General features: G+C 36.9%; 2 protein-coding genes across 2 annotated transcripts in view; both read left to right on the forward strand.

Annotated features, from left to right (window-relative positions):
• Window positions 1–4,372: 4,372 nt before the first annotated feature.
• LOC134666752 (TBC domain-containing protein kinase-like protein) lies at window positions 4,373–18,061 on the forward strand. Its single transcript, XM_063524022.1, has 14 exons — window positions 4,373–4,647; window positions 5,164–5,416; window positions 6,048–6,264; window positions 8,736–8,998; window positions 9,637–9,880; window positions 10,603–10,764; window positions 11,241–11,418; window positions 11,669–11,730; window positions 13,671–13,815; window positions 14,751–14,938; window positions 15,707–15,790; window positions 16,300–16,424; window positions 17,161–17,332; window positions 17,627–18,061. The coding sequence occupies exons 1-14, from the start codon at window positions 4,458–4,460 to the stop codon at window positions 17,744–17,746; spliced, it is 2,403 nt and encodes an 800-aa protein (XP_063380092.1). The 5' UTR covers window positions 4,373–4,457; the 3' UTR covers window positions 17,747–18,061.
• Window positions 18,062–20,845: 2,784 nt separating this feature from the next.
• The window catches only part of LOC134666853 (cyclic AMP response element-binding protein A), a 198,341-nt gene continuing 191,343 nt past the window's right edge, over window positions 20,846–27,843 (forward strand). The window contains exon 1 of the mRNA XM_063524169.1: window positions 20,846–21,231. Coding sequence (XP_063380239.1) covers window positions 21,169–21,231 — 63 coding nt within the window. The 5' untranslated portion in view covers window positions 20,846–21,168. The remainder of the gene's footprint in view (window positions 21,232–27,843) is intronic.

The following is a 27,843-nucleotide window of genomic DNA, read 5'->3' on the forward strand; positions in this document are numbered from 1 at the left end:
TGAGACATTGAAATGAAATGAATGTCACTTGAAGTTGACAGCATAAAACGGTCATAGACAAGACTTGACCCATGCTTGACCCACAATAAAACCATGTACACACGGTCCGGGAAAACAAAGGGCCTACAACGAAAAACAAAAATAGCCATTTTGTTAACACTTATCTGCGTCTCTATTGCTCTTGCTTATTCGTAAGCATGAAGTTATATTGTTTAAACTGGAGCGATTTGTCACTTTTTTTGCCACACTAATTTAAACCTTATCACCGAGACAGAAAGTTGTTCGTACCAGACTAGAGAAAACGGTCCACATGAGATAGAAAACCCGAGCCCTGTGTCTCACTCGCACATGTTGCCAATGTTAAAAAGATACCATTGTGGTAGAAATTATATCAATATACTACTGAAATTCCACGTGGTAGGACGTCCACCCACAAGATGGACAGACGATCTTGTTAAGGTCGCCGGAAGACGCTGGATGCGGGTCGCTTCCAACCGGCACGTATGGAGGTCCAAGGGGGAGGCCTATGTTCAGCAGTGGACGTCTTATGGCTGAGATGATGATGATGATGATGATGACTACTGAAATTCATTATCTTCTTATAATATTTTAGTGCTATATTCCGATTACAGTTCTGATATCTTTTAAGTAATTTGTTAATTATTATGATGTTAATATTATTAACTGATTAAGCCAAGCATGTGTACAACAAAAAAAAACAGTAAATTGAATATGGTAGAAATTGTAGTAACTTTGAATATTAATTGGTATCCCCAACTTGATGACGTATTTTTCGTGTATTTACAAAATACGTAAATGGCGCCGCTTAGCATTTATTCGTAAAATATTTTAAAAAATGGTTAAAACATGTTGTGTGTGGGGTTGTAGAAGTGAAAGCTACGCTGATTGTGGAATATCTTTTACAGGTTGGTCACAATTATTCAATTTTACGATAAAAATACAAGAAAACAGTGTCAAACTCATTAGGGTGACCATGATGTCGGTACGATTTAGATCGGTCTTACAGAATTATTATTACGTACTTAATGTAAAAATAAGTTTAGGTACCTAAATAGTATACTAATAAATAAATAAAGATAACTATACTTATTTCGGCATGTTTAATTATTCGGTTCACGTAATGAGAGCTAATAATTGCCAAAAATTAAATCCAAAGTCCTTAGACATTACAGACTCATATTTATACATAATATTTAATTACTGAAACGTTAATTCTAACTATTTATATATATGTAATCGATTCTATATAGGTTGAACACATATTTCCGTCCGTATACAACGGCGGCAAATTTGAAAATTTTGTTGCAATTACAGATCTACGATGACGCTTACGCTTAAAGAATAGCTAAAGTATGCAAAAGGGGAGTCATCAACTCATCACGTATATTAACACACCATGAGCATGATATTGATAGTGATAGGTATTTTGTTAAATTATGAAGAGCATAAATAGTGTAAGATGCCGGTTTACACGGTTAAATGTAAGTTTTTATTTCGTTGTGTGCTAATATTTTATCATTTTAGAGTCTGTGCGGAAAGAGAAGAGTCGTGGGATTTGAGGGCGCGCCAGTGCTATTTTATGGTTTTTGCTATGCTGACAACACTGGTCACGTGATTATAGTACGACACTAAAGGTCATGATACTTGTACCCCTTTTGTTCCGGTTTTTTACCATGGCTTACTAAACGGAGCCTGGTCGTGGCTCGTCAAATCAATCCTCTCTGATTTAGCGCAGGCACTAGTTTTCTTTTTAAAACTCACTTTTGTTTTTATGTTTCAGATACTAAAAAGTGACAGTGCGATTGTCAAAACTGCTAAAACTAGTTAAGAATCTGCCCAATACAACTGTAATTTTAGTACCAAACAAGATAGAGTCTCATTTATGTAGTTATGTACTACCTAATCTGTGCAGTCCAACAGTTATTTTAATACAAAACCGGGTAGATCGGGTAGAAATTGGGCATTAGAACTGTAATTTTACTATCTGGGATATATTTCACCCATTGTAAACTTGACTTGTAATGTATGTGTACATTATTAATAATAAATATGAATATGAATAAAAATAGTGCATAATAAGTAGGTAGGCCTTATTGGGATATGTCCGGTTCTCTCATCTCACGATATTTTACTTCGCCGAAAAGTCTGCTAAATATGAAATACTTATAATTTCGTAACTAACAGAACCTAGTAAACGAACTTACAAATAAAGAAATATTTTTATGAAAAGGTTTTATTCTTTGTAATCGACGTATTAATTAAAATATTCAATGTCACTTATGTTTGAGCTAGCTTCAGAAGAACCAGGGACTGATGTGAGGAACTGGATGTGCTTGAATCCGGCACGTAGATTACGAATTCTTGCATATCACCTACTTAGCGGCCTTTTATTCGAGATACCGTAGGTACTTTTACACAATCCTGAAAAAAAAATTACATATGCATAAAATGGCAAGTATCAAGACTATTTGTCAGTTATTTTAAAGATCATGATGACCTGCATATTTATGAAAATTAATATATTTTGAATGAATATACTTACCGATTATTTACCGGAGACAAGTTACTTAGGGGGCTTATTAAATAGGTAATTATTTAATATTAAATACAACATCAATACCCGCGAATAGCGGAAACACGTTTCGCGACTTTTTGTAAGTCGATAGTCGGCTTTTAGCCGTTTTTTTCCCGCTGACAAAACCGAACAATGTTAAATATAATTTTTCTTGTGGTTTTATGTACGGTTTCATCGTGTTTTGAAAATATTTTATACATAAAACTTGCGGTTTTTGTTAATAAAAATATACAATGACAGAAGTTTGTTTACTTTTTACAAGACAGGTGTCAAAGGTTGGATTGCCATATAAAATTTAAAATGTTAGTTCCCGTTTCTGCCACGACTCTTCTCTTTCCGCACAGACTCTAGTCAATAATCAAGATAATTTCGTGTAAAAACATAAATTGTTACGCAACGCTAGGGCTTGACAAAATGACTAGTATCGATAACCAGTCGGCATAGTAATAATAACTACAAAGTTATTTGCGAAACAAGTGTTAAAAGTAGGAATTAAATTCGCAATGAGTGGTGATTAATTAAAACACGACCGATGGCAGTGTTTTTGATCGATACGATTTGCGAATTACCTAGTTACCTAGTGCAACTACAACGTTTTACCCGACCCTGGATATCTGTCTCGCTCTCTCTTATAGCTGTGTCTTTGATGGACGTACAGCGGACCACCTTCCTCACAATCGACCATGATCGCATTGATCGCGATCCAATACGCTCATCCCATCTGTAATAGATTTTATAACGACTAAAAGCTTTTATAACGACTATATTAAGTAAGGTTGTGTGAAGCGTTTTACAGAAGGGAAAATGATTATCCATCTCTTTTCTGGGGCAATTATACTAACTAGCATAGGGAAAATACAGTATTATTCTCTCTGATTATGTGCGAATGAGAAAAGAACCTGGCCAAACTATATAATCCATCTTACGCTAATATCCCACATTCATGTGACTTATGGTCACCCTAATTAGAAAGAGATGCAGGGCTCAGGTTTAACCTCTCATGTGGACACACTTTTTGGCCAGTGTACACAATCCGGATTATTAATTCTAAATCCGTGTTCGTAAGATACAGAGGTAGATAAAGAAATTTCAATTTTCTTTACAATGTGTTGATGCAATTTATATTCACTCGACTAAAAGCGAGGGGACTTCTTACCAGTATTGCCGTATCTTATAATATACCTCTTTGTCTTTGTTACAACTTTACATTTTAAGCCCCCTCCAGACTATGCGCGTGAATCGCGGGCGAAGCCGCGAACGCGAGTGTGGAGTCGATTTCGCTGTCTGCGAAAATCGACGCCACACTCACGTTCGCGGCTTCGCGCCGCGATTCGCGCACGAGTGTGGAGGAGGCTTTAGAAAGAGATACAGACAGTGATTACACGTATTGTATATAGTATGGCAAGCCATTTCCGACAAAAGAAAAAGGCGGGAAATTTTTATAATGTAGGGAATTGTCAAAGTATTTGTCAAACGTCTAGTCTTTTTCTTTATCTGTGTACAAATCACGTAAAGTGGTATCCAGGCGGGACTTATCAAATCGGTTGATTTGATCAGAAATGAATGGTATTTTGCATCCGCACCTACTGATTCGATCAGGCAATTGAATCAGATTGGCGAAAAATTGACTAATCTGGATACGCCTTAAAAATGTAACTGTCAAATACGTCAAAATTGACATTGACACTTATTTATTTTATTTACGTTTGTCGGGGACGTCGGGGGCGTTCTCGCTATTCCAAACTTGAGAAAACTTAGTAAAAACCGTTTTAAATATGAAAATATAAGACATAAGTATATTACACAATAAAAGAACCACTATTTAAGTCTATAAACAGTGATTTAGCATTTACAGGTCAAGATGGAGGAAAAAGATTACAAGTTTGCGGCATGCACGTATTTCGCTAAGAATCACCCGGGCGAGACCTGCGGCAGCAATGGTCTGCCGTTGACGCCGAGTTCCATAACTATTCTGGGCTGGGCGCAGCGACTGCTCACTATAGAGCATCCTAATTTGTGCACGTACCTTGATGTTATAAGAGGGAAACATGGTAAGTAGGCTTTCAATAAAATTTATGTTGTTATAATAAGTACTAAATTTTAAGGGACTTGAGCTTGTATCAGAGCAAAATATTTGGGTTCAGTATATTATGACAACATGCTGGGTGACCATCAAGCAAAGTAGTCCAAAACATTGATGATGATGATGATGATGCATTCCTGTTATCCCTCATTAGGGACATAGGGCTCGCAGAAGAATCCTCCATTTGTCACGATCTTGAGCGGCTTCTTCTAGCTCTTTCCAGCCGAGTCCAGTTCAACCAGCCAGCCTCTTTCTCAACTGATCAACAAGACATGACAAGGCCTCCCATTGAATAAATGCTAAATGAGTGATCCATACAAAACTTTGTACACGGAACACTTATTTAAATTTATAATATTTAAGACCTCTTTTTAACCACATTTAGCTCAAATAGATTACTTATTTAAAATATTTTATGTAATTCTAGATGCAATAACCCCATATTTGCATTTATCCCGGTTGACTCTAAAATCTTCTGTTTCAGAGAGGATCATAGTGGTAGCCGAAGTAATAGGCAAGTCACTGAGCGAATACAAATCACGGTTCACCCATAGTGAAATAAAAAACATCGCCTACCAAGTGGCTACGGCCCTCGCATACTTACACGAGCAGGATATAATGCATCGCACATTGTCCGATGATAATATTTTGGTGGACAGCGAGGGGAGAGTCAAGCTGTTTAATTATGGCATGTATTATATGACTGGAGCGGGGGAGGAAGTGTTATTTCCACTTGGGTCAGTAATTATGTCATAAAAAATATATACTGTGGCACAGATACTTTGTTAATATAAAAAACGGCTAATTTAAAAAGTTAGCTATGTGTTTTCCTAGCTGTAGATGTTTTTCAAAAATTAAAAACTTTATTTCACCTAGTGCCTAGTGCGAGTCGGACCGGCGCACGAAGGGTTCCGTACTAATACGCAAAAAACGGGAAAAAAAAACAAGTTTGTGTATGGGTGTCCCACTTAAATATTTATTTGATTCTGTGTTTAGTATTTGTTGTTATAGCAGCAACAAAAATACATCATTTGTGTAAAATTTCAACTGTCTAGCCCAGTTCATGAGATACGGCCTGGTGACAGGCGGATGGACACTTTTAGTAAAGTCCCGTTTTCACCCTTTGGGTCTGTACCTGTACTTGTAAGGGTTCTGTAACCCTAAAAAGTACCACTCTGTCACTTTTTTGGGAACAAACAAGACAATGAACATAAATATGACCCGTTTAACTTCCAGTGTTCCAAGATACTTGAGCCCAGAAACAATCCTGTACTTGTAAGGGTTCTGTAACCCTAAAAAGTACCACTCTGTCACTTTTTTGGGAACAAACAAGACAATGAACATAAATATGACCCGTTTAACTTCCAGTGTTCCAAGATACTTGAGCCCAGAAACAATCCTAGACGGCGGAGGCCCAGCCGCAGACGTGTGGACCTTTGGCATCATACTCCTGGAGCTGTGCCTGGGCAAGTTGTGGACCAATCTGAAGCCCGGACCGATTTTGAGAAGGATACTCACTTTAGTTCACGCTGGGAGTCCGGCGGAGAGGATCGCCAGAGAAAATGACTTGTATGATGCTTATAAGGTAGGTTAAACATTTATAAGCAGTTAGAAACCTGAAAACCATGCTAGGTTCGTACGCTGGGGACGCTGGGCTGGTTAGCCTCTAGCAGGCGTGGCTCACTCCGCGATTTCGTCGCTTTGCTACAGGTAGCTAAAAGTACATCCGTTCGGCCCCAATTTTGGGGTTTGCTATAAGCCGCGCGTGGCGCTGTCGCCACCTAGCGGCCATATCTGTGCTTATCGTGACAGACGCGTTTTGTTAGAGAGTGAGTCTTCTGTACCTAGTACTATTATTTATTCTGTGCCTCTAGCCGCCCAGAGACCTATAAAAAGGTCTCCTGTTCCATTCTAATTTGAACTTTGTGTTGACAAAATAAATTTTCATTTTGCTTGGCAAGGTTTGACGTATGGGCGGCTAGAGGTAAGAGTAGCCTTACAGATGTAGTACATAATTGTTTTCGTTCGTATTTTCTCGGAAACTTTCGTATTTGTCATGCTACTTCAGTCAACCTCAGTACTTTTTGTACCGAGACTGACTGAAATAGCAAGACACGTTTGTATCTTTCCGTGAAAATACGAAGGAAAATAATTATGTACTATAAGTACTTCGTTTTTTTTAGCATTAGAAATAAGGTAAACAATCTTTATGTGTTTTTTAATTAATTAATTAATTATTAATTGAAAAACACATTTTAAAAATAAGTTACGGCAAAAATGTAACAATTATGAATCTAATACGATCATTTATATTCTTCTGCTTTCATAAGTAATAGTTATTGATTTTTAAAAAGCGTTTTTCAATTAAAAGACATGCCAAGATCGCTTACCTTCTTTCAAGTTCTTTCTAATGCTAAAAAGGGTTCCGTACCATAATGCAAAAAAAAAAACAAAAAAAACGGTCACCCATCCAAGTACTGACCACTCCCGACGTTGCTTAACTTTGGTCAAAAATCACGTTTGTTGTATGGGAGCCCCATTTAAATCTTTATTTTATTCTGTTTTTAGTATTTGTTGTTATAGCGGCAACAGAAATACATCATCTGTGAAAATTTCAACTGTCTAGCTATCACGGTTCGTGAGATACAGCCTGGTGACAGACGGACGGACGGACAGCGAAGTCTTAGTAATAGGGTCCCGTTTTACCCTTTGGGTACGGAACCCTAAAAAACGAACTATAGGTAAGTACATCTGTAGGATGGATGACGTTGACGATGGATTGATGCCTTTAATTTATTTTAGCTTGTATCTACATAATATTAGTTTAAGCTTGCTCCAATACCTAGATCTATCAAACTGATGTCCAGTCAGCAGCAAAAGTTGCTAAGCGGTCGAGGTGTTCAAAATTACCTTGACACGCTCTTATTCTCTTTACAATACAGTCGCTTCAAGATCATTTTGAACACCTGGCACGCTTAGCAACTTCTGCTGCTGACTGTCCAAATACTTAGTTGACGAAAAGTATTTTACGTGTTACATTTTCTTTATTTGCATTTTTTTGTACTCGACACAGCATTAAACATTATAAACAGTATGGTCAAAGTGCAAAAAATTTATTGAAGTCTAATCAGCAGTAGGTTTTTAGTTTTTAACAAACGTTTACAAAGCATTTTTAGGGTTCCGTACCCAAAGGGTAAAACGGGACCCTATTACTAAGACTTCGCTATCCGTCCGTCCGTCCGTCCGTCCGTCCGTCCGTCTGTCACCAGGCTGTATCTCACGAACCGTGATAGATTTCTGTTGCCGCTATAACAACAAATACAAAAAACAGAATAAAATAAAGATGCAAGTGGGGCTCCCATACAGCAAACGTGATTTTTGACCAAAGTTAAGCAACGTCGGGCGTCGTCAGTACTTGGATGGGTGACCGTTGTTTTTTGCATTTTTTTCCGTTTTTTGTTTTTGCTTTATGGTACGGAACCCTTCGTGCGCGAGTCCGACTCGCACTTGCCCGGTTTTTTGACTTACTTGTAATGGCTTAAACATACAGTAGGTAGATGTTCAAAATTAAGGTTCCATACCAAAAAGGAAAAGATAACCCTTATGTTGCGACTCTATCCGTCTGTCACATCGCTAAATTTCTTGAGAACTACTGAAGCTACCTATCTGAAATTTGGAATAGATATAAACGAGGCTAATCCAAACGCATTGAAAGCGTTATTTTTGTCTGATCATGGAAAATGCCCAATATGATGCGTATTTTTTTTTAGTCCAGTTATATAAACAAAAAATAAGGACGAGATACAGCCTGGTGACAGACAGACAATGGAGTCTTAGTAATAGGGTCCCGTTTTTACCTTTTGATTATGGAACACTAAAAACCTGTTTACAGTACATATAGTCCTATTTTCCCGCACTAGTGCGTGAAATAGCACTTTTCGTACGTATGTCAAAAGTTTAAAGGGCCATATGTACTGTAAAACATTGTACGATACACGTGCGAATAGGTAATTCCTCTTTTCCGCACTTGTATCGTAAATAACTATTTTGTTACAGCAAATACCAGAAGACCTCCGTACCATTATCGAGAAATGTCTAAAAATCCTCCCAAGCGAACGCGCCACATTTCCCGAAATCGTCAAAGACCTATCTCATATGGACGTTCAATTGCCGGTTCAAAGTAAACCCCCCCGCGGTCTGATGGGGTGCAAGCTACAGTACTTGTATCATTGGTGGCAGCTGGCCGGAGGGGATGTGCAGGCCAAGTTGAAGAAGAACGGGCTGATTAAGAATAGTCCCCCTATATTGTCTATGCCTTCGTACGTAAATATAACCTTGTTTTTTTTTATCAGTTAGGCACTGAAATTACTGTTAGATTACTTCGATGGTGTTGTTTTAAATGACGTTTTTGTATTTAATGTCCTAATAGTATACGAAACGAAAATTATCTGATGAGTGTTCGTAAGTTTTTGCAGATCTATTATACTGTACCAAATTGAAACCTAAATGAAATTTAATTCATTATTATTTGGAACAAAGTTGCTTTTGTTTTACTTCGTTCGATTTAAACCTGTGGAACGCCCTAGTATCACACGTGTGATACTAATTCAATTAGGGTCGTAGCGGCTCAGTATCAGACGTGTGTTACTACAGCTTCTGCATCAATTTGTTGTAGGATGGACATTCGACAGGTTAAAACGAAATAAATTCAATTCTGTTTTCTAATATCATTGGATCAAATTTGACTAAATTTTTCTTGCATTGTGATACGGGTTAGCCAGGAGACATCCACGAGTTTAAAATCTGGCTCATAGATCCCTCAATGGTGTTTTTACAAGCTCTTATTTTAAATTTTTGGAAAGTTAAAAATGTTTTCGTCCTTGTACTCATCGATGAGATGTCTCCTGGGTCACCCTTAAAATGTACTTAATATGATATTCATAACTTACATTTTCAGAGCAATCCTCCTCGACGGTTGCACAGTAGGTGGCAAACTCGGTGCGCTCTTCGACCGCCGAATAGCCAAATATAGCCTAGAACTACTAAAGGCTAGGTTATCACACGTTCCTATACACGACTACTATCCTCTGATGCATGAGAGGAGAAAGGAGTTTGATGCTGTTGCTTTACCGAGAATTATAAGAGAAAGGGATACGGAATACCAGTTTTATAGGCTGCTGTGGTTCCAGAGGCTAATGCATGTAAGTTGCTAGACTAAATTTTATTTAAAAAAAAATGGGTAGGCTGTATCAGGGACACAGCCGCAATGGTTTACGTAGAACGTATCGTGGACAGCCATTGCGCAGGCCGAAGGCCAAGGTCCGCGTAGAGCCGAAGGCTTGAAGCATCCGAGAGATGCGAACGTACACGCGAGGTCGAAGGCCGAGCTGCGGGAGATTGGTGGTCAAATACTGATCAATAAGAAAAGTGTCTACATACGAAGGCCGAAGGCTAAGCTACGCGTTGGGTCGAAGGCCCGAAGCGCCCGAGAGAGGCATGCCTCTTTAGTGTTCAAATATACAAGGTGTTACACCAGTCACTGAAAGTGGGATGGGCACACGTTGTATAGGTCACACTGAGCAACTTTTGCTATGGAACCACCCCGTTGGATACCCGAAATCGCGAAAAAAAAATTGACTCTCCCATACATTTTGGCTGGCTGATGTTGATATTTTCTATGGGAATGTCAATTTTTTTATCGCAATTTTGGGATTAGTCCCAGAGATAGTAAAAGATGCTCAGTATGACCTATACAACGAGTACCCACCCCACTTTTAGTGGATGATGTAACGCGTTGTAGAACAACAGTATAAGTGTCTAAAGGACGCCTTGAATTTAGGTAAAAGGACTCTAGTCCAAGCTTGAGAAAGGAAGGCGTGTTTAAAATGTGGCAAATATTACAAATGCCGTTCTATTTTTCCAGGGCTACCCCTACACAACATCATACATCCGGGCTGAAGCGGAAGTGGACATTCCACCGCTGATCCGCGGACATGTCTGGGCTGCCTTATTGGGCGTTGTCGGCGACATAGAGGATCGTTATGAAAGAATCGACAAAGAGACGCCGACGCCTACTGATAGACAGGTAAGGATTATTTCATAAACATATGTAATATAGTTATTTATAGAAATAAACGTATGTAGTAAAGGCATTTTGTATTGTACTTACTTACCTACTCCGTTGGCTTAGCGACCCAAAATGAGACTTGGCCTCCTCTCTTAGCTCTTGGCTTTTGGCTCTTGTATTGTACTTATTTAAAATTATATTTTTCAAGTAGATCCAGGAATCAAATAGCAGCAGATTCTAATAAATTAATTTGTAGTTCCATGTTGTCTCCTGGGTCACGTTTGAAAGTGTGCTTTTACTTAAAAATAATTTTGTTGTTTGTCTTCCGACGCATTCTTGAAAAACTGTTATTATTTCTAATAAAAATACATTTTAAACATTTGAAAAATACTCCTTAATTTTAATGACGTGAACTCATATATCTAAAAAAAACCTGCAAAATGCAGAAGATGTCTTTAGTCGTTTAAAAGCCTTTCGTTTATCAATGTCCACAGATTGACGTAGACATCCCTCGCTGCCACCAATACTGCTGGCTTCTCTGCGGCTCCGCGGGTCACAGGGGCCTGAAGAGATTACTAAAGGCGTGGCTGCTGACTAACCCACAATACGTTTACTGGCAAGGACTGGACTCCTTAACTGCTCCGTTCCTTTACCTCAACTTTAATAATGAAGGTAATTACTAAACCTCAAATTTTAGGTAAAAAAAAATATCTTGTAGCTGCATAGCTTAAGCTTGCATAACTTAATTTTTCTGGCACACAAAAAGCAGCAAAATATTCGAGTTGATCTAATGATCTGTGTTTTGTTTGATTGACTTAAGTATCGTTATCAATTACCATACCAATCACTCAATTAATCCTGTACCCATTAAAATTAGTTACAAAAAATTGTAACTTTTAATACACATTTCGTATTGTTTCAGCCCGCGCCTTCGCTTGTCTATCAGCGTTCGTGCCACGTTTTCTACATAAGTTCTTCCTAAAGGTATTTCAAGTATAGTGCGTCAAGCAAATCTTGTCAGTAGCAATGTAAAGCAAACTAAAGTAGGGCAACACTCAAAGTGTAGTATTGCGCTAAGAAAAGCAACAATGTACATCGAACCAAAACTTTTTTTTCCGCTGAGCGCGCCTTGTCACGTACGTCAATTCAAATTGTCACTCGCGGATTCTCTAAAAAAATTGAAAATGTTTGAAATTGTTATTAATACGTATGGACGGACAATTTAAAAGCGGTGTGTGATGTTGATAAAAATGATTAACTAATTTGAAGATCTCAAAATAAAATTGTAAGTGGACTATGCCGTTAAACAAGAATGTATGAATAAAATCATTGCTTCAGCAGGTAGATGTCATACTTTTTTTTTTTTTTTTTACGTTGGGAACATGCATTTACGCATCCCGTCCCGAGGGGAGCAAGACGGGTATGACGGACTAAAGGAGGAGGAACCTACTACCGTTTAAAAACCCAACGAGTGCCAACTCCGCCTATAACGGAGCGGCGCAGGATCGCGGTGAGCATTCGACTGCGACGCAGGTAGATGTCATACTGGATTTTCATATTTTATTAGATTTCTCAGTTGGCACTGTAGGCATTGTAGGCACCTTAGCTTTAATTAAGCACAGTCTTATTTAATATATTGGTATTTAATGGTGACACAGCAGAAATATCTCTTGAAATAGAATCGATTCAGAATGTAAACATTGTAAACCATTTGTAAACAAACAAGATGATGGCTGTCATTCGCGATCCACATTCCACAGATAAAACACAGATGACACGCGATTTTCGAATTATTCGAACACAGTGTTGCTAACCCGCGATTTTTCAAATTTGCCGCCGTTTGCTACTGACAAGATTTGCTTGACCCAGTATAAAACTATGATAGTTATATATAAAAACATTATGACATTGTCAAAAAATTGACTAAAGGAGAGTTGTTCCAGGTATTGTCGTTAATGCCTTAGTAATGTCTCCTGGGTCACTAATAAAAAGTATGCAGAACTAATAAGGGGCCATCCATTAATTACATCACACGTTTAGGGGGAGGGAGGGGGTCAAGAAAATGTGACATATTGTGACATGGGGGAGGGGGCAGACACAAACTTTGTGACGTCACTTTAACTTCATCAGTAACCGAAAATTTATTTAAATTATTTTATTCGCTGTACATTTCAATAACAAGTTTTTTAAACGATAATCGTTTTTATTCGTTTAATTTTCTTTCCTAAGCAGTTTTGGGTTATAAAAGTACTAATATTTATATCGTCAAAAATATTTTGATAAAATATTAATAATACTTAGGTACTTACTTAATTCGATTTGGCGATTTCGTAGAAAAAATGTGACGTCACACTAGGGAGGAGGGGTTTGCCAAATGTGACTAAGTGTGACAAGGAGGGGGGGAGGGGTCAAAAAACCTAGAAATTCGTGTGACGTAATTAATGGATGACCCCTAACGACATTAAACGTTGAATTTGAATTAGTAGTCTTGTAATGCCTTAACTTTAAGGTCCAGTACAGTAAATATACGACTTAATGTCCTCAAAACCAGACATTCTTTTTTTTTACAAAAAAAAAATTTAACTTGCTAAATTAGATCCACTTCCCATTATTTGATTGAGCTGTAACTTAACATACCTATGTAAGATAGGTGACAATACAATATTATGGTACCATCGAGCTGATCTCATGATGAATACAGGAGGTGGCATTAGGAAATAGGAACTCAGTGATAAAACAACGCAGCGTAATTTTATTGTTTGGGTTTATTAGAATTGTCTCGATAAGTTGTAGTACAGTCAGCGACAAAATTAGATATTTTAAAAGGTCGAATAATACCCCGTGGTCATGGTCAGTATACAATGATTGCATATATGAAAATACATTGAGCGATCATGAATTTATTATTATTATTTCACTTTCAGGACAACAGCGCCGTAATTAAGGAGTATCTAGCCAAATTCTGGCAGATGGTCGCCTTCCATGAACCGGAATTAGTCACTCATCTGTTCGAGATCGGGTTCGAGCCGAATCTGTTCGCCATACCGTGGTTCCTCACTATGTTCTCACGTGAGTTACCGACAGCCGCCAGTAGCTTTACCACGAGTTTGATACTGCCAAAGACATATGTAACTTCGTATAAGATGAAGAAAATGTAAGAAATAAAGTTTCCGTGCCTCGGAAATCAAGAAAAAGTCATTCTCGGATAGATGCCGCACACACCTTTGGCCTATGCTCGGCTAGATGGCGTGACGACATCGTTTCATATTTAACAATTTTAACACATAGATATCAGTGAATGAACATGGGTCAAAATGATATAAAAATAATAAAATCATTTATCCATATATATACATTTTTTTTGATAATTTTATACGTTTTCATTTTGAGTTTTAGTCGTGTGTCGATAGATGGCAGTAAATTTACTGTGACTACATAATTTATTATGACAGGACCCCTCTATACTATCTATTCTCTTTGATACTGCCTTGCCTTACTTTCTATGCATCTCGATCGTACTTGCATCTTACTTAGTGCGAGCGAGATGTATTGAAAGTAAGTTACGCAGACGTTAGCGAATATGTCAGTGTCAAATTTGTGGCCTGAATTGAAAAAGCACATACTCACGAAACGCCTCTAACAAAACGGCAAGTGATTGTGACATCACGATTATTAAGCCCCGACGCAAAAAGAGAGGTGTTGTTTGATGCCAAAGTCTGTCTCGCTCTCACTGTGGCATCGCAGCTCTCCAATGCGCCTATATGCGAAATGGACCTATTTCGATGCGGTTTTTTTACCTGAAAGGGAGTTTCCTTGTGGTGGTTCTTAGCTATGTTTGATAGAAATCTATCCAGCAGTTTGAAGAGTATCAGCTCTTACCCAAAATGATGTAAGGCATTTTTGCCATGAAATGGATTATTTTGGCATATAGCATACAGGATAGAGGGTTTTTATTTTTACGTCGGGGGTTAATAAAAGGCCTAACTCCAAAATGTTTCTTACAGATGTGTTCCCCCTCCATAAGATCCTGCACCTCTGGGATGCTTTTCTCGTGGAGGGTCCCGCATTACCCATATTCATGGGTGTAGGGATCCTCAGGCAATTACGAGACACGCTCCTAGAGTCAGGGTTCAACGAGTGTATTCTGCTGTTCTCCGATCTACCGGAGATCGATATTGGCGAATGTGTAAAGGTAATCATAGTGACAGTGTCAATATAAACGTAATGCTATTTTCATCACACTTGCTCGTAAAAGGTGTTATAGCCCGTAGGCGATGCGATCCTAAATTTCTGCTTAGGGCTGTCAATTTTATTTTGTATCACACTTGCTAGTCGATGCGGTCCGTAAGTCCTACATTTCGACCTAGGGATGTAATGTACACTCACTAGGCCTACCACATAATTGGCGCGACAGTATCTCGCGGCGAGATAGACTACCCGTCCCTCTTTTATTAACATAGAACTGTCGCGCCAATCATGTGCTAGCCCAGCTGAAAAACCATACTATTAACATACATTTTTAGGGTTCCGTACCCAAAAGGTAAAACGGGACCCTATTACTAAGACTTCGCTGTCCGTCCGTCCGTCCGCCCGTCTGTCTGTCACCAGGCTGTATCTCACGAACCGTGATAGCTCGACAGTTGAAATTTTCACAGATGATGTATTTCTGTTGCCGCTATAACAACAAATACTAAAAACAGAATAAAATAAAGATTTAAATGGGGCTCCCATACAACAAACGTGATTTTTGACCAAAGTTAAGCAACGTCGGGCGTGGTCAGTGCTTGGATGGGTGACCGTTTTTTTTTGCATTTTTTCCGTTTTTTTTTTCATTATGGTACGGAACCCTTCGTGCGCGAGTCCGACTCGCACTTGCCCGGTTTTTATATGCAGAAGAATAGTTTTTCTGACAGTACGTACGAAATTAGGCTGAAGTTTAATTAAAGGAATTTATTTTTAGGAGTCCATAGAGATGTGCCGCAGCTCGCCTCGGAGTATAACATACAGACGATTTACGAATGACGCCGGAGTTAAAGATCCAATGGTAAGTCAGATTATTTTGCTTACTGCGAGTAGGGTTGACTAGAAAGATATGTCAGGGTTTCTCTTGACATGTGAGGATTTTTGCGCTTTCAGTTTGTCAGGATGGCCGATGGCGAGTGTCAGGGTTTTTTTTAGAAACCTCAACTAACTACTAGAAGCTAGGTAACTAATAGTTTGGAATTGGGCAGAGGAAAGGGAAGGTTGTGGTTGTGGCTAGACCTACAGCATATCGTGATGGCGAATTTTTTCTTGATTCAGAATGAATGAATTCTTGGCAAAAACTGCTTAATGAAGTGTGCATAATAAAGTTAAAAGGCTTTTAAAAACTTCGATATACGGAGGTGGTTATTTGAGTAATGACATGAAGTGTCAAGATTTTTTGGGTGATGTCCGGACTTTTGCCAGGATATTCTATTTCTTCATATGGCAACCCTAACTGCGAGAAAATACATATATACTTACCAAAAATATGAAAATATGACTATAAACATTAATTAAACTTTTTTGCAGGATGCAGTAGAAATACCCATGGATGTATTGTGCGCGGAATGTTGTCCGCGTATCAGTCTGTCTGACTTCTTCTCCCTGATATGCCAAGACAAGTGCTGTGTTATCGACATAAGGTCTAATTTGCTGTGAGTATTCTATTATTTATAATCATTAGAAGCTTGTATAGAATCTGTTGATTTCCTCGTGTTCAACCACGTTTAATAATTGTACTTACAGCTCAATTTACGCCTTAACTAATTGTTGCCTATATATTTGCCCTAATTTAAAAAATGTCATAAACTTGTCCATTGACTAATTTAAAATGAAGCAATCCCTTGAGGGCTAGCTAATATTTATAAATAATTGCCTCTGAGGCAAACACTATTTTCGTGACCCAGGCGACATTTTTTTAAATATATATCATGTATTTCATGGGAATGCTTACCAATTACAACACTTTTTGAATGGATACTAAAAATGGTTAAGATCACGCTTTTCATAATTGACCCATAAAGGGGGCCCACTGATTAACGGTCCGCCGGACGGTATCGGCCTATCAGTTAGAACAAAATTTTGACCGTTCCGAACAACTGACAGGCCGATACCGTCCGGCGGACAGTCAATCAGTGGGCCCTTACGGCATACAAATGTTGAGAGCATGCATGTCAAAATATAATATGTATTTACCAATCCTTATCATCTAAAAAATCTTTTATTGAGTAGTAACTCTTTCGAATCAGTAACAGTTTCAAGGCTTTTTTAAACTGATTGAGTTCTAGTAATTGTATGTCTTGTGGTGTTTTATTAAATATTCTGGGGGCATTGGGTCTATGTCAGCGGTCATGCGTCGGAGCTGACACACACATTTTTTTATTATTTTAGCTACGAAAAGAGCTGCATAGAAGGCAGCTTTAACATACCGTACAGCGGAGTTCACCTCGGACAACATGAGTTGCAGTCGCTCGGACCGAACAACCACAAGATTTTAACTGAGGCGATTAAGTTGAAGAAAACTGTGGTTGTGGCGTCGGCGGAAGATGAGACCGCTCAATTGGTTAGTAACTGAGTACCTACCTTATTTAAAATCATCACATCACTTAGAAGTCAATTCTATCAGCCAACATGAACAAACAACTCGAATTCGGCATCAGTTTTACCCATAACATTTGCTCCTTTTAAAAGCGTACTTTTAAAATGTGACTCAAGAGACACCGTGAATATTATGAATCTGAAAACACAATTATTTTTTTCTCTTATTTTTAAATTTAATTATTGTAATTTGAGTGTATCTTTATTATTGTGTTATTCTAAAGGGTAAATATATCTCTACGTATATGTGTGTCCACAGTTCAGCTCGTACTTGGTGAAGTGTCACGTGCCCCGCGTGTGTGTGCTGCACGGCGGTACACACGCGCTACACACACACGTACCATCTCTATTCACCGTGCCCAGGAACGACCGGAAATAGACCTGATTTAGCAGTGATATAGTTGATTTTCCTTTGTACAAGCACTACACCGTTATCGGGCCGAAGAATGACTGAAAGTAAAAAGGTGTTCTATAAAAATGGCAAATAATGTAAACGAAATATGATAGATTTGATTAACATTTGACTTAAAACCTAAAAGTAAGACATATTTTACGTAACTAGTAATTTGTATAAAATATTTAAATATATAAACTGTTGATAAAATCATGGTTGTCCACAAAAGAACGAGATAATTAAGAAATTAAAGTAAATTTGTTTACATTATTTGCGATTTATACTGAACTCCACTTTAGACCTTATTTGGCTATATTACAGATGATATTTCTCTGTTTTAGCGTTACATATGCAGGCCCGCAATAACATACACTCAACGTTACGGAAATCGCACACCTTCGGGCGCAAGCGATTCTTTCAAAGGCCGGCAATCTTCACAATTACTGAAACACGTAAACGAAAAAGACATCAGATTAAAGGTTATTCAATTAACTTTTAAATTATATCAAATTGAATAAGGCAAACTTATTTCACTAAGAGCTAGAATTGCTCAAAATCGCTCGCACCATACGAAGGTGTGCGATTTCCGTGAAGTGGTTTGAGTAGTAACTTGGTTCGATAGAAATTCAGAATATGGCTTTAGCTGGCAGAAGTATAAAAGTACGCGAATTAGATGAAGCCATAAGCATCTCAACTGAGTGAGTTCTTCACGTTTTTCATGAAGCTTGGTTTCATAAAGTACACAACATTCCTTAACACATTTATTTTCAGTTCGAACCAAGTTACTTATCGTATCAAACCGCCCTAGTACCATCGGTTTTCATCTTGCTAACAAACGTCGAGAAATAGAGCTTCGCCCTTATTCATAAACGTGCTACAAGCTTCAATAAGTTATTTATGTTTTATTTTATCACTTTTTTTTAAACATAAGTCAAAGTGACAGATTAAGACTAACGATTATTACTTAATTAAGGTTTGTAGTGCTATGAATAAGGGGGCTTATCTATATCTGCGTTTGTGTTCATAATTTAGCTTCTTGTGACCCAGGAGACAAAAGAGTGATAGGTGATTTGGAAAAGAAATATTTTTCATGAATACTGGAATGATTATAGTTGTCTCTTGGGTAACGGAAAACAGTGCGATCGCTTTCCAATTTACCCCAGATTGATCATTCGAATTACAATTTACCCCAAAATGAGGTTACAAATATTTAAATTATGTATAATTTTTCTTTTAGGTTCAAGTACTTGGACATTGTTTTTTTGTTTTTTTTTTTAAGGAATATATTTTATAAGTATTTTAGTTTGTAAATTATTTTATATCAAGTTATTTAAACATAGGTAAGTTAAATATGAGATTAATAATTAAAATATTATTTTTCCCAATAAAAAAAATACTAGGACATAGTAATATAAATATTAAATGTTATTAATGTTATTTGTCGGTGCGGAAGTAGGTAAGCGAGTGGTTAAAAATTATCTACTTTCGCTCTTGAGTGTAATTATCAATATTGATCTTGCCTCGAGGGGTTTAAAAGATTGATTATATTATTATGTGCAATTTTCTACTGGATACGTAATGTAATATTTGAAATAAATTAAGCTGAGAATTAAGCATTATAAATTTTATTTTATTGCTAATTTTCCATCATCAGTAAAGTAAAATTCACATTAAAATTCTAAAATAAAGAATTGCAATATCGTATAATCGGCAAATAGAAATATTTTTGACAAAAGAAATATTAGTAATTTTAAAACCCAAAACTGATTAGGAAAGAAAATTAAATAAACGATTATGCAAAAAACAAAATAATTACTGTAACAGCAAATAAAATAATTTTAATAAATTTACTTTCGATTATCTACTGAAATGAAGTTAAAGTGACGTCACATAGTTTGTGATTGTGACTCCCCTCCCCCCTGTCACAACATGTCACATTTTTTTCTTGACCCCTCCCTCCCTCTAAACGTGGCGCCCTCAATAATTTTTTACTATTTCTTGTCGGACTATAAACGATTCTTCGTACAAAGAGTAAGGAAAATGATCTATTTAGAAACAATATAATACAGTATGTATCAGAACGAAAGGCAAAGAGAGAGACCCATTAATGTTTAGGTCATACTGAACAATTTTTACTATGGGACCAACCCCGTAAACGCGGAAAAAAAATTGATGTTTCATACATTTTGCTGGTCTGATGTTGAAATTTCCTAGGGGAGAGTCAATTTTTTTTCCGCGCTTTTCGGGGTTAGTCCCATAGTAAAAGTTGCTCAGTATGACCTAAACATTAATGGGTCTCTTTCTTTGCCTTTCGTTTTGATACATACTGTATACAGTGGTATTACTAAAAGAAATTAAAAACTAGCTTAAATCTTAAAGAGTATATAAGTAGGTATAACAAGTATTAATGTAGAAGTGAAAAGTTAAATGTCAGTGTGTCAGTGTCAACTCGTCAAGTTGTCAAGCAATCTTAAATATGTGTTTAGTCAAAATTCAATTGCGATTAATTTAGTTTTAAAGGAATAAAACCACAATGAATTACATAAGGTATAATTCGGTATTAAAACCTTTAAAAGTAACCGTAAGTAAGGGTAGTTAGAATTTTTTTTTCAAATACATTAATGCTGATCTAAGTCTATCCACTGCTGGACAAAATAAATGGCGTAAACACCCTAATAATCGACATGACCTTGCTGTCAACTTTATTGCTATGACATTATGATTGAAAATGTCGATTATTGGAGCTGTGTTGGGCACTGGAGCCTCTACTTTACGTACCTACTTCAGCATCCACCCCCCGGCATCCTGATCAGATCGTGTCTAAGTTTAATTTGACCCACAGACCGTTTTCTGTGCCTTGCCCTGACCTCATTTAATAAAGTTTCAAGTTTACAGGTGCAAAACGGTGTTTGTCATGCAAAGGCGAGGGGCGTTTCGCTCAGTATTGGCGCGTTAAGTAAAATTGTAACTTATTGCCTTCAAAATGCGCCCTTATCTTCCCACGCTGCTACAAAATATCATCAAAATAAAGGGCCCGTATAAGCAACCTGTTGATTTGTGTGGGTAGTCCCCCTAGCGTCATCCGCGTCACGTTTTACCCCGACTTATGAATGAGATAGCGGCGCCCGGAGAGGGGGGCACCACCGCTACTCATTCGCCGGCCCGCGCCCAAAGCGAGCACACGTCCGTCGCGCTCCCTAACCGCAAATCGCGTGCAGTGAAACTTCATAAAAGTTATTTTATTGCAAAAACAAATGGCCATCGATAGTGAAACCTGAAACTGTGTGATTGTGTGTGTTCTGTGTACATTAACCTGTGTTTCAAATAAACTTAGTACATCCTAGCATTGCTAGGAATCAGTGAAAATTGCTGGATTTTGTTGGCCGGCGGACTGCGCCCAGGCCAGTATGGAGAGCTACTTTGACATCTCAAACGACCTTAAAGACGTCTGGGATGCAGACATTGACCCGGTAAGTTTCCTAGGTTACTATCTTAGAGAAAACAGCTCCACCGAAGTGTATCTGAGAAAGTAGCGTTGATAACGGTCACAAATAGAATCTAGACCTTGTTTAGTAACTAATCAAATCAACCTGTAGAAGAAAAACAAGTGCATCGCCATCGTGACTCAACTACAAATATGATAACATTCGGTTGGAATTCGATGGAAAACGGCGCATGGAATGTATGTGCACAGTTGATCCATTTTCACTTGTGTTTGGGTATTTTCTTTCAAAACTACAGGTGTTTAGGTCTACATCTGTGCGATTTAAATTATAATAGGTATAAAGTACGCTTAAGTAGGCGATTTTTTGGGAATCCACCTTTTGCCTTCTTTTTAAGGAAGGTAGATATAATGAGGATTTAACTGTTGATTTTCCATCGGGTAGCAATCCAAGAAAATACCCAAACTCGCATCTTGTTATTTTGTATTTTACTTATTTGATACCTACAACATGTTAGCGTCTTTTCTATTAATACAAAAAAATAACGTAAGTAATATAACCGGATTGCGCTCCGTTATTTTGCAGTGAGACTTGATGTCTAATTAAATTGCACTGCAGTGGAATTTACTCGAAAACCATTCAATTTCAACTTTTCACTTCTGCATTTCGGTTCAATTCGGTTGCGTTGTTTTCATTACAGTAGGTCCGTTTAGTTGATTATTGTTATCAATACTGATAATGTTTTAGTGAGGTAGGCAGCTTATTAAATATAATAAAACTAAACTGATAACAGTGTATGGCGTTATAAATATTAACGAATAAGATCCATTTGTAGGTATACTGGATCAAACTTTATTAGGTGGGTAACCTTTACTTCTGTCAAAAAGAATAGATAGTATAGAGGGGTCCTGTCATAGTAAATGTTGTAGTCACTGTAAATTTACTGCCATCTATCGACACGCGACTATAACTCAAAATAAACACGTATAAAATTATCAAAAAAAATATATATATGGATAAATGATTTTATTATTTTTATATCATTTTGACCCATGTTCATTCACTGATAAATATGTGTTAAAATTGTTAAATAAATGAAACGGTGTCGTCTCGCCATCTAGCCGAGAATAAGCTAAAGGTGTGTGCGCCATTCTATCCGAGAATGACTTTTTCTTGATTTCCGAGGCACGTTTTTTTCTTAGACTTTATTCATCTTATACGAAGTTACATATGTCTTTGCTTCTGTGGTAAACCGTTACTTCAGTCACAAATTAAATCTAAATTTTTAAGAAAAAAATCCTCAGTAAAATAATAGACATTACTTATACAGTATACGGTAACCAACTTATTATTATAAGTGCTGACAAGTGTGTTTATTTTGTGTCTATCTTTTGAAAAAGGGTCTCCAAGAATTTGAACATAGATCTTTCCTTAATTCCTAGTTCTAATACAGGATTAGGGGTTCAAGCTAGTCTCCTAAAAACTCCTAGGTAACGCAGATTGACCAGTTATAAACATACCTATAATCCTCTAGCGGCCCACCATACAAGGAAAATTGGCAATCGAATTTGAATCAACGGTATTAGAAAATAGAGTTTAATTTGTTTTGTTTTAAAATCGAACGAAACGAAATAAATGAAACTCTATTCCATTTCATTAAGATTTAAATTTCATTGAAGGTAATTTGTACTAGTATTAGGACATATTGAACCCCACCCAAGAGGCTATAGGTCAATCTATCACTTAGAGTATTTAGTAACTGGAGACGCCTTGAATTTCTGTCATTTTGTGTTCAAAACATTCTGCCGATTTTCACAGGGGAATGGCTTTGTAAGTAACGTATTTAGTGATAAGTAGGGTTTGCACGACGGATCCGAAATGTATGGGAATATCCGCGGATCCGGATCCAGATCCGGATAATTTCATACATTTCGGATCCGGATTGCAAACCCTAGTGATAAGTTAACACATGTGGGATTTACTTGTCTATTTATCTATTAAGTAGACGTTGATTGCTTATCACCAGCTGCTTATGATCGAATAGGTCTTTTCATGCTTACACAAATTTTACAATATCGAGGGGTGGGCGGTCAAACGTGATAAGTGTAGATATTTTTTCATTCTAATTAGAACTATTGATTATTGCCAATTGACATGAATATTTAGTATGTTTTAAATTTACCTGCTCGGCCGATCCCTCGAATTTTCTGCAAAGTTAGTCAAGGAATTTAAATTCCGACCCATTTCGTACTTTGTCACAGTGACAACCGTATGAGGTCTCTAGCGGCTTTCATATTGATTGTCACTGTGACAAAGTACGAAATGGGTCGGAATTTAAATTCCTTGACTGTACCTACTCGGTTTTGAACTTTGGACTACTCTTTGGAGGGTTATTTGAAGGATTCTTTGCAAATACCTACTTGTTTATGCAGTTTTTAAGATGTGACCCGTTCAGGTTGTTTTTCTTACATGTCTAACCTAATCGAGCGTTTTTTGTGTTTAATTTTATTATAAATGATATATTATAAGACCGAGACCATATTAATGACACACTTGATTAATAATGAAGTGGTCTATTTTTAATAAAAAAAATATGCGAAAACAGAGCTATGTGAATTTATCTTTTCATTATACATATAGCCTCGGATCACGCCTCTTAAAATTATGACATACATCTTTACTTAAGGGGCCCACAGATTACCAGTTCGCCGGACGATATCAGCCTGTCAGTTGCTCGGAACTGTCACCTTATGCGATTAACTGACAGGCTGATGATATCGTCCGGCGGACTGGTAATCTGTGGGCCCCTTTAGCTAACTTAAAAAGTCTTAAAGTAACTTTAAATTTCCAACCACAATTTTACCTCGATGCCCCCTTCAGTTTTGAGAGATTTAAATTTTTTTTGATAAGTAAATATTTAAAAAAAGTTGGACATAGGAATTTTCAATCTAATAATACTTAATAGATAAGTTTGGTTCAAATAGAGTTTCACGGACACCCCGCCACTGATCTAAAAAGGTAATACGTGCAACATAGCTGCTATGTTCTAGTAGTATTCTGTAAAAACCCTACCTGTCTTGATTAGGAGCAAAAAAACGTTTACCGGTGCGCATATTGCGTATATCTCCCCTTTTAGTTTTTTTGCGCCGTAGTTATAGTTCATTGGTCAGACTTTTTTCTACTTGACGCACGGATTTTACTGTTACAGTTAAGTATATACTGAATATATAAACCTGATCTGAGAGGAACAAGATTCGAATTGGATACATGTCAGAATAATCGGACTTTAATTTTCAAATTCTTATTAAATTTACGTTGTGATGCTGATGTATTATCTGTTTTTACTTTTCTTAAATAAATAAGTGAAATTCGCCGCGGTATATTTGTAGTATTAAATAAACTAAACATAAAACATAAAAATAAAAGAAAAACACATTAAACATCCATAGTAAAAAGTCACTCTCTTTTAAAGTTAATTAACAGTCATATTTCACTCCATGTGGACAAATATTTCGCATTCGAGCAATTTTCTAATTAAATACTTGAGTGACCAGTTTTGATACATTAATAACACTTTGTCATGTCATGATCATAATCGTGTTAGACCGGTGCATAATGCAACGTATAAAAACTTATCTATGTGTGATTATGATTATATAGCAAATTGCATTGTATAACAACATATAATAAAAACCGGTCAGTCGTGAGTAATAAATATAAAAGAAGCGTTAGTACCTATTTATGATTGCGTTATGCGTACTAGCTGTATGTATTTTTAATTTTCCGTTTAGGAATAAATAGGTATTTAAAATTTAGTTTATTTCCTTTCCTTGATTCGTATTTATTTTCCTTGTAATTTGTGAACGTTCATCTAAATAGACAGAAAATCTGGCAATAAAATTTGAACTTTCACATCATTACTTTTAAAAGTTATTCATTTGATTGAATTTTTTTTTTGAAGATGGACCCTTTCGCTAAATTACGTCTAGTGAAATATCACACAGCCATAACCGTTTAAGTAGGCACTAGATAATGTATGATATATTCATCATATAATCTAGAGGTCCACTAACAAAGGATTTTTTGAAATTCAACCCATCAAATCAAAGGAGTGAAAATGAGATCGAAATATTAAATACATACGCCAGATGAAGAAATAAGACCACTTTCTAGAACTATCAAAAGTAAATATGTACCTATATAATTTGTGTCGAAGTCTAGTCAGTGGTCCCACATTGTCGGTTACCATAAGGACGAGATTTGCTTGTACCTTTATACAAATAACCTGTCAACTGTGACTTCTTGCTTGGAAACGACACATTTTACGTTTAAAATAGAAAAACAATTACTCTTTTTATATGGAGTCTGCGCTGAAACTTTGAAACTTTTGAAGTGAGAGTTTCCATTCAAGTATTTCTAGAGTATGACTGAAAAGGAATCGAGTCCTTTTAAGTTTCTTTGTATTCCATATATGTACTGTTTTCAACCAAAATGGTGCTTATAGTCGGTTGTAATTTGACCATTATTGTACTACCATATTCTAAGAAATAAACATTTGTATTTGTAAATAAGATGCTATTTCCATAATGCTTCAATTTGAAATCGACTTTATCAACAACCGACAATTGGGGTATCATTTAGTTGAAAACGTCACATAATTATATTAAATTAATGAGTAATAAATTAATGATTGTAAGTACTTGCTATTTAATACACTGTCGATGTCGGCCCGATTCGAGCTTGAAGATACGTCATACCTAATAGATCTAGAAACCATATGGATTAAATACGTCAGTGTCAAATGATACTTTTGACACTGACACATCTAATCCATATCGTTTCTAGATATATTAATTGACGTATCTTAAAGTTCGAACCGGGCAGTGAGTCTGACTTAGCGCTTTAGTTGCATAAATGCATCTATTTAGAACTTTCTCTTGGACTGTAGAAAAACAAGATGAGTGTCAGAAATAACTCCTATCAAATCAAGCTTAAAAGAACTTAACTTCTACATAATTACAATTACTACCTACTCTAAAATATTGAGTCGAATCAAATAAGGACCCTTAAATCATTACCAACTACCCCGAAGTCATCAGGCTAGCGGCCATTGAGGTATTTTAGGCGTTCGACGTGTTGCATCTCTGTCGCGCTTGTAAATTCGTACTTAAGTGTGACAGGGAGGCAACACGTCAAACGTGGCTCGCGGTAGGCTCTCTGGAACTTGCGTGCGATTTTCGTTACATTGCGGTATTTGGTCGAACGTCTGAATTCATTGTTCTCTGTATAGTTATCAATGCATATCGAATATGGGGTTGGCAACTGTCAAACGCTTGCATAGATGGCGCCATCATAGCTTGCCCCTTTTTCTATGAGGGCTGGCATCCAGGGCATAAAATACGTTTAAATAACAACACTTTGACACAATACTAGAGATTGACAGGAAAAGCCATGGCCGGCCAACCCCATTGGGGGCTTTCATTTCCGATATTCTCATGAGTCATTCCGATATTCTGTTGAGTCAGTCATCACTCAAAATTAACGCACATCGCCCGAAGGTCCAAACAGCTCATGTACTTACTGGTACTCGGCTACCCGCGAAGCGTTCGCAATGGCGCCTCTCATGGTCTTACGGTACACGGAGGTGCGTCGACCCCGTGCGTTGAACCTCGCGAGTTTTTTTACTGTATGGTCACACTTGTAAGATACGCATTACATACGCATGGTCACACTTTGGGCATGTACCGGAATCCCGAAATACGGGAATATCGGACTGATATTTACGATAGTAGGTACATACCGGAATTGAAGAGGGCCATATTGGAACTTTTTAGTTTAATAGTTTTATAAAAAAAAATATGACCGCAATTGATTCTTGCGAAAAAAATTTATAGAACTATCATAGTATTATCCTGTTGTTACAGACAATGCATATAATATAGAGAATGTTAATAAACTGTATAAGTAAGTACAGTCAGCTGTAAAAATATGGGTGTAGCCAACTTATTCAAAAATATGTCCCATAGTTCTTAATTAGGATTGTTCATTTTTTTTCAAATGTTCTATTTCGAAAACCATTTCGAGATATAAGGTTTTTAAACAGTTTCCGACATTTGCTGCGATATAATAATTGAGGATTGAAGATATTTCAACAAATATCCTTATGACCTTAGTTTGACCTTCTCCTGGGCTGAATGTAAAGTCATTGCATAATAAAAGTTATCGAACCATAGTAAATAAATCCGTCACTCACGTATTGTCAAAGTTATCATTGTCATCGATTGTCATAACAATTTTTTTCAGTTAAACCGCTGCGCTTGTTTGTTACAATTTGATTTATAATTAATACCTAAACAGTAGATTTCATTGCTTAATAATATATCAAAAACGTTGTTCCTATGTGTGGGAATGATTCACAAAAATAATAGTTCGAATCCACGAAGACTACGACGTGAAAGATGGTGCCGTGAATTAAACTTGGAATACCTACCTACTTCACGTGTTACACACAGTATTGCTGTGAGAATCACGTTGATGTAAGTATAAAATTAATATTAATTTACTAGAATTAAGTATTTAAACGCTCACTTTATTGGTAGGGTCGTGGTATCTATTTATTTTCTGTGGTAATGTAGCCAG

Source organism: Cydia fagiglandana, chromosome 8, assembly GCF_963556715.1.
Source record: "Cydia fagiglandana chromosome 8, ilCydFagi1.1, whole genome shotgun sequence".
In the NCBI taxonomy this organism is placed as follows: Eukaryota; Metazoa; Arthropoda; class Insecta; order Lepidoptera; family Tortricidae; genus Cydia; species Cydia fagiglandana.

Excerpts from the sequence above, each read along its gene's own strand:
- LOC134666752 (XM_063524022.1), top strand. The coding sequence starts at position 4,458 with ATGGAGGAAAAAGATTACAAGTTTGCGGCATGCACGTATTTCGCTAAG. Across the intron at positions 11,731-13,670 it reads TACATAAGTTCTTCCTAAAG|GACAACAGCGCCGTAATTAA; the intron begins GTATTTCAAGTA and ends TTTCACTTTCAG. Across the intron at positions 17,333-17,626 it reads AAGATGAGACCGCTCAATTG|TTCAGCTCGTACTTGGTGAA; the intron begins GTTAGTAACTGA and ends GTGTGTCCACAG.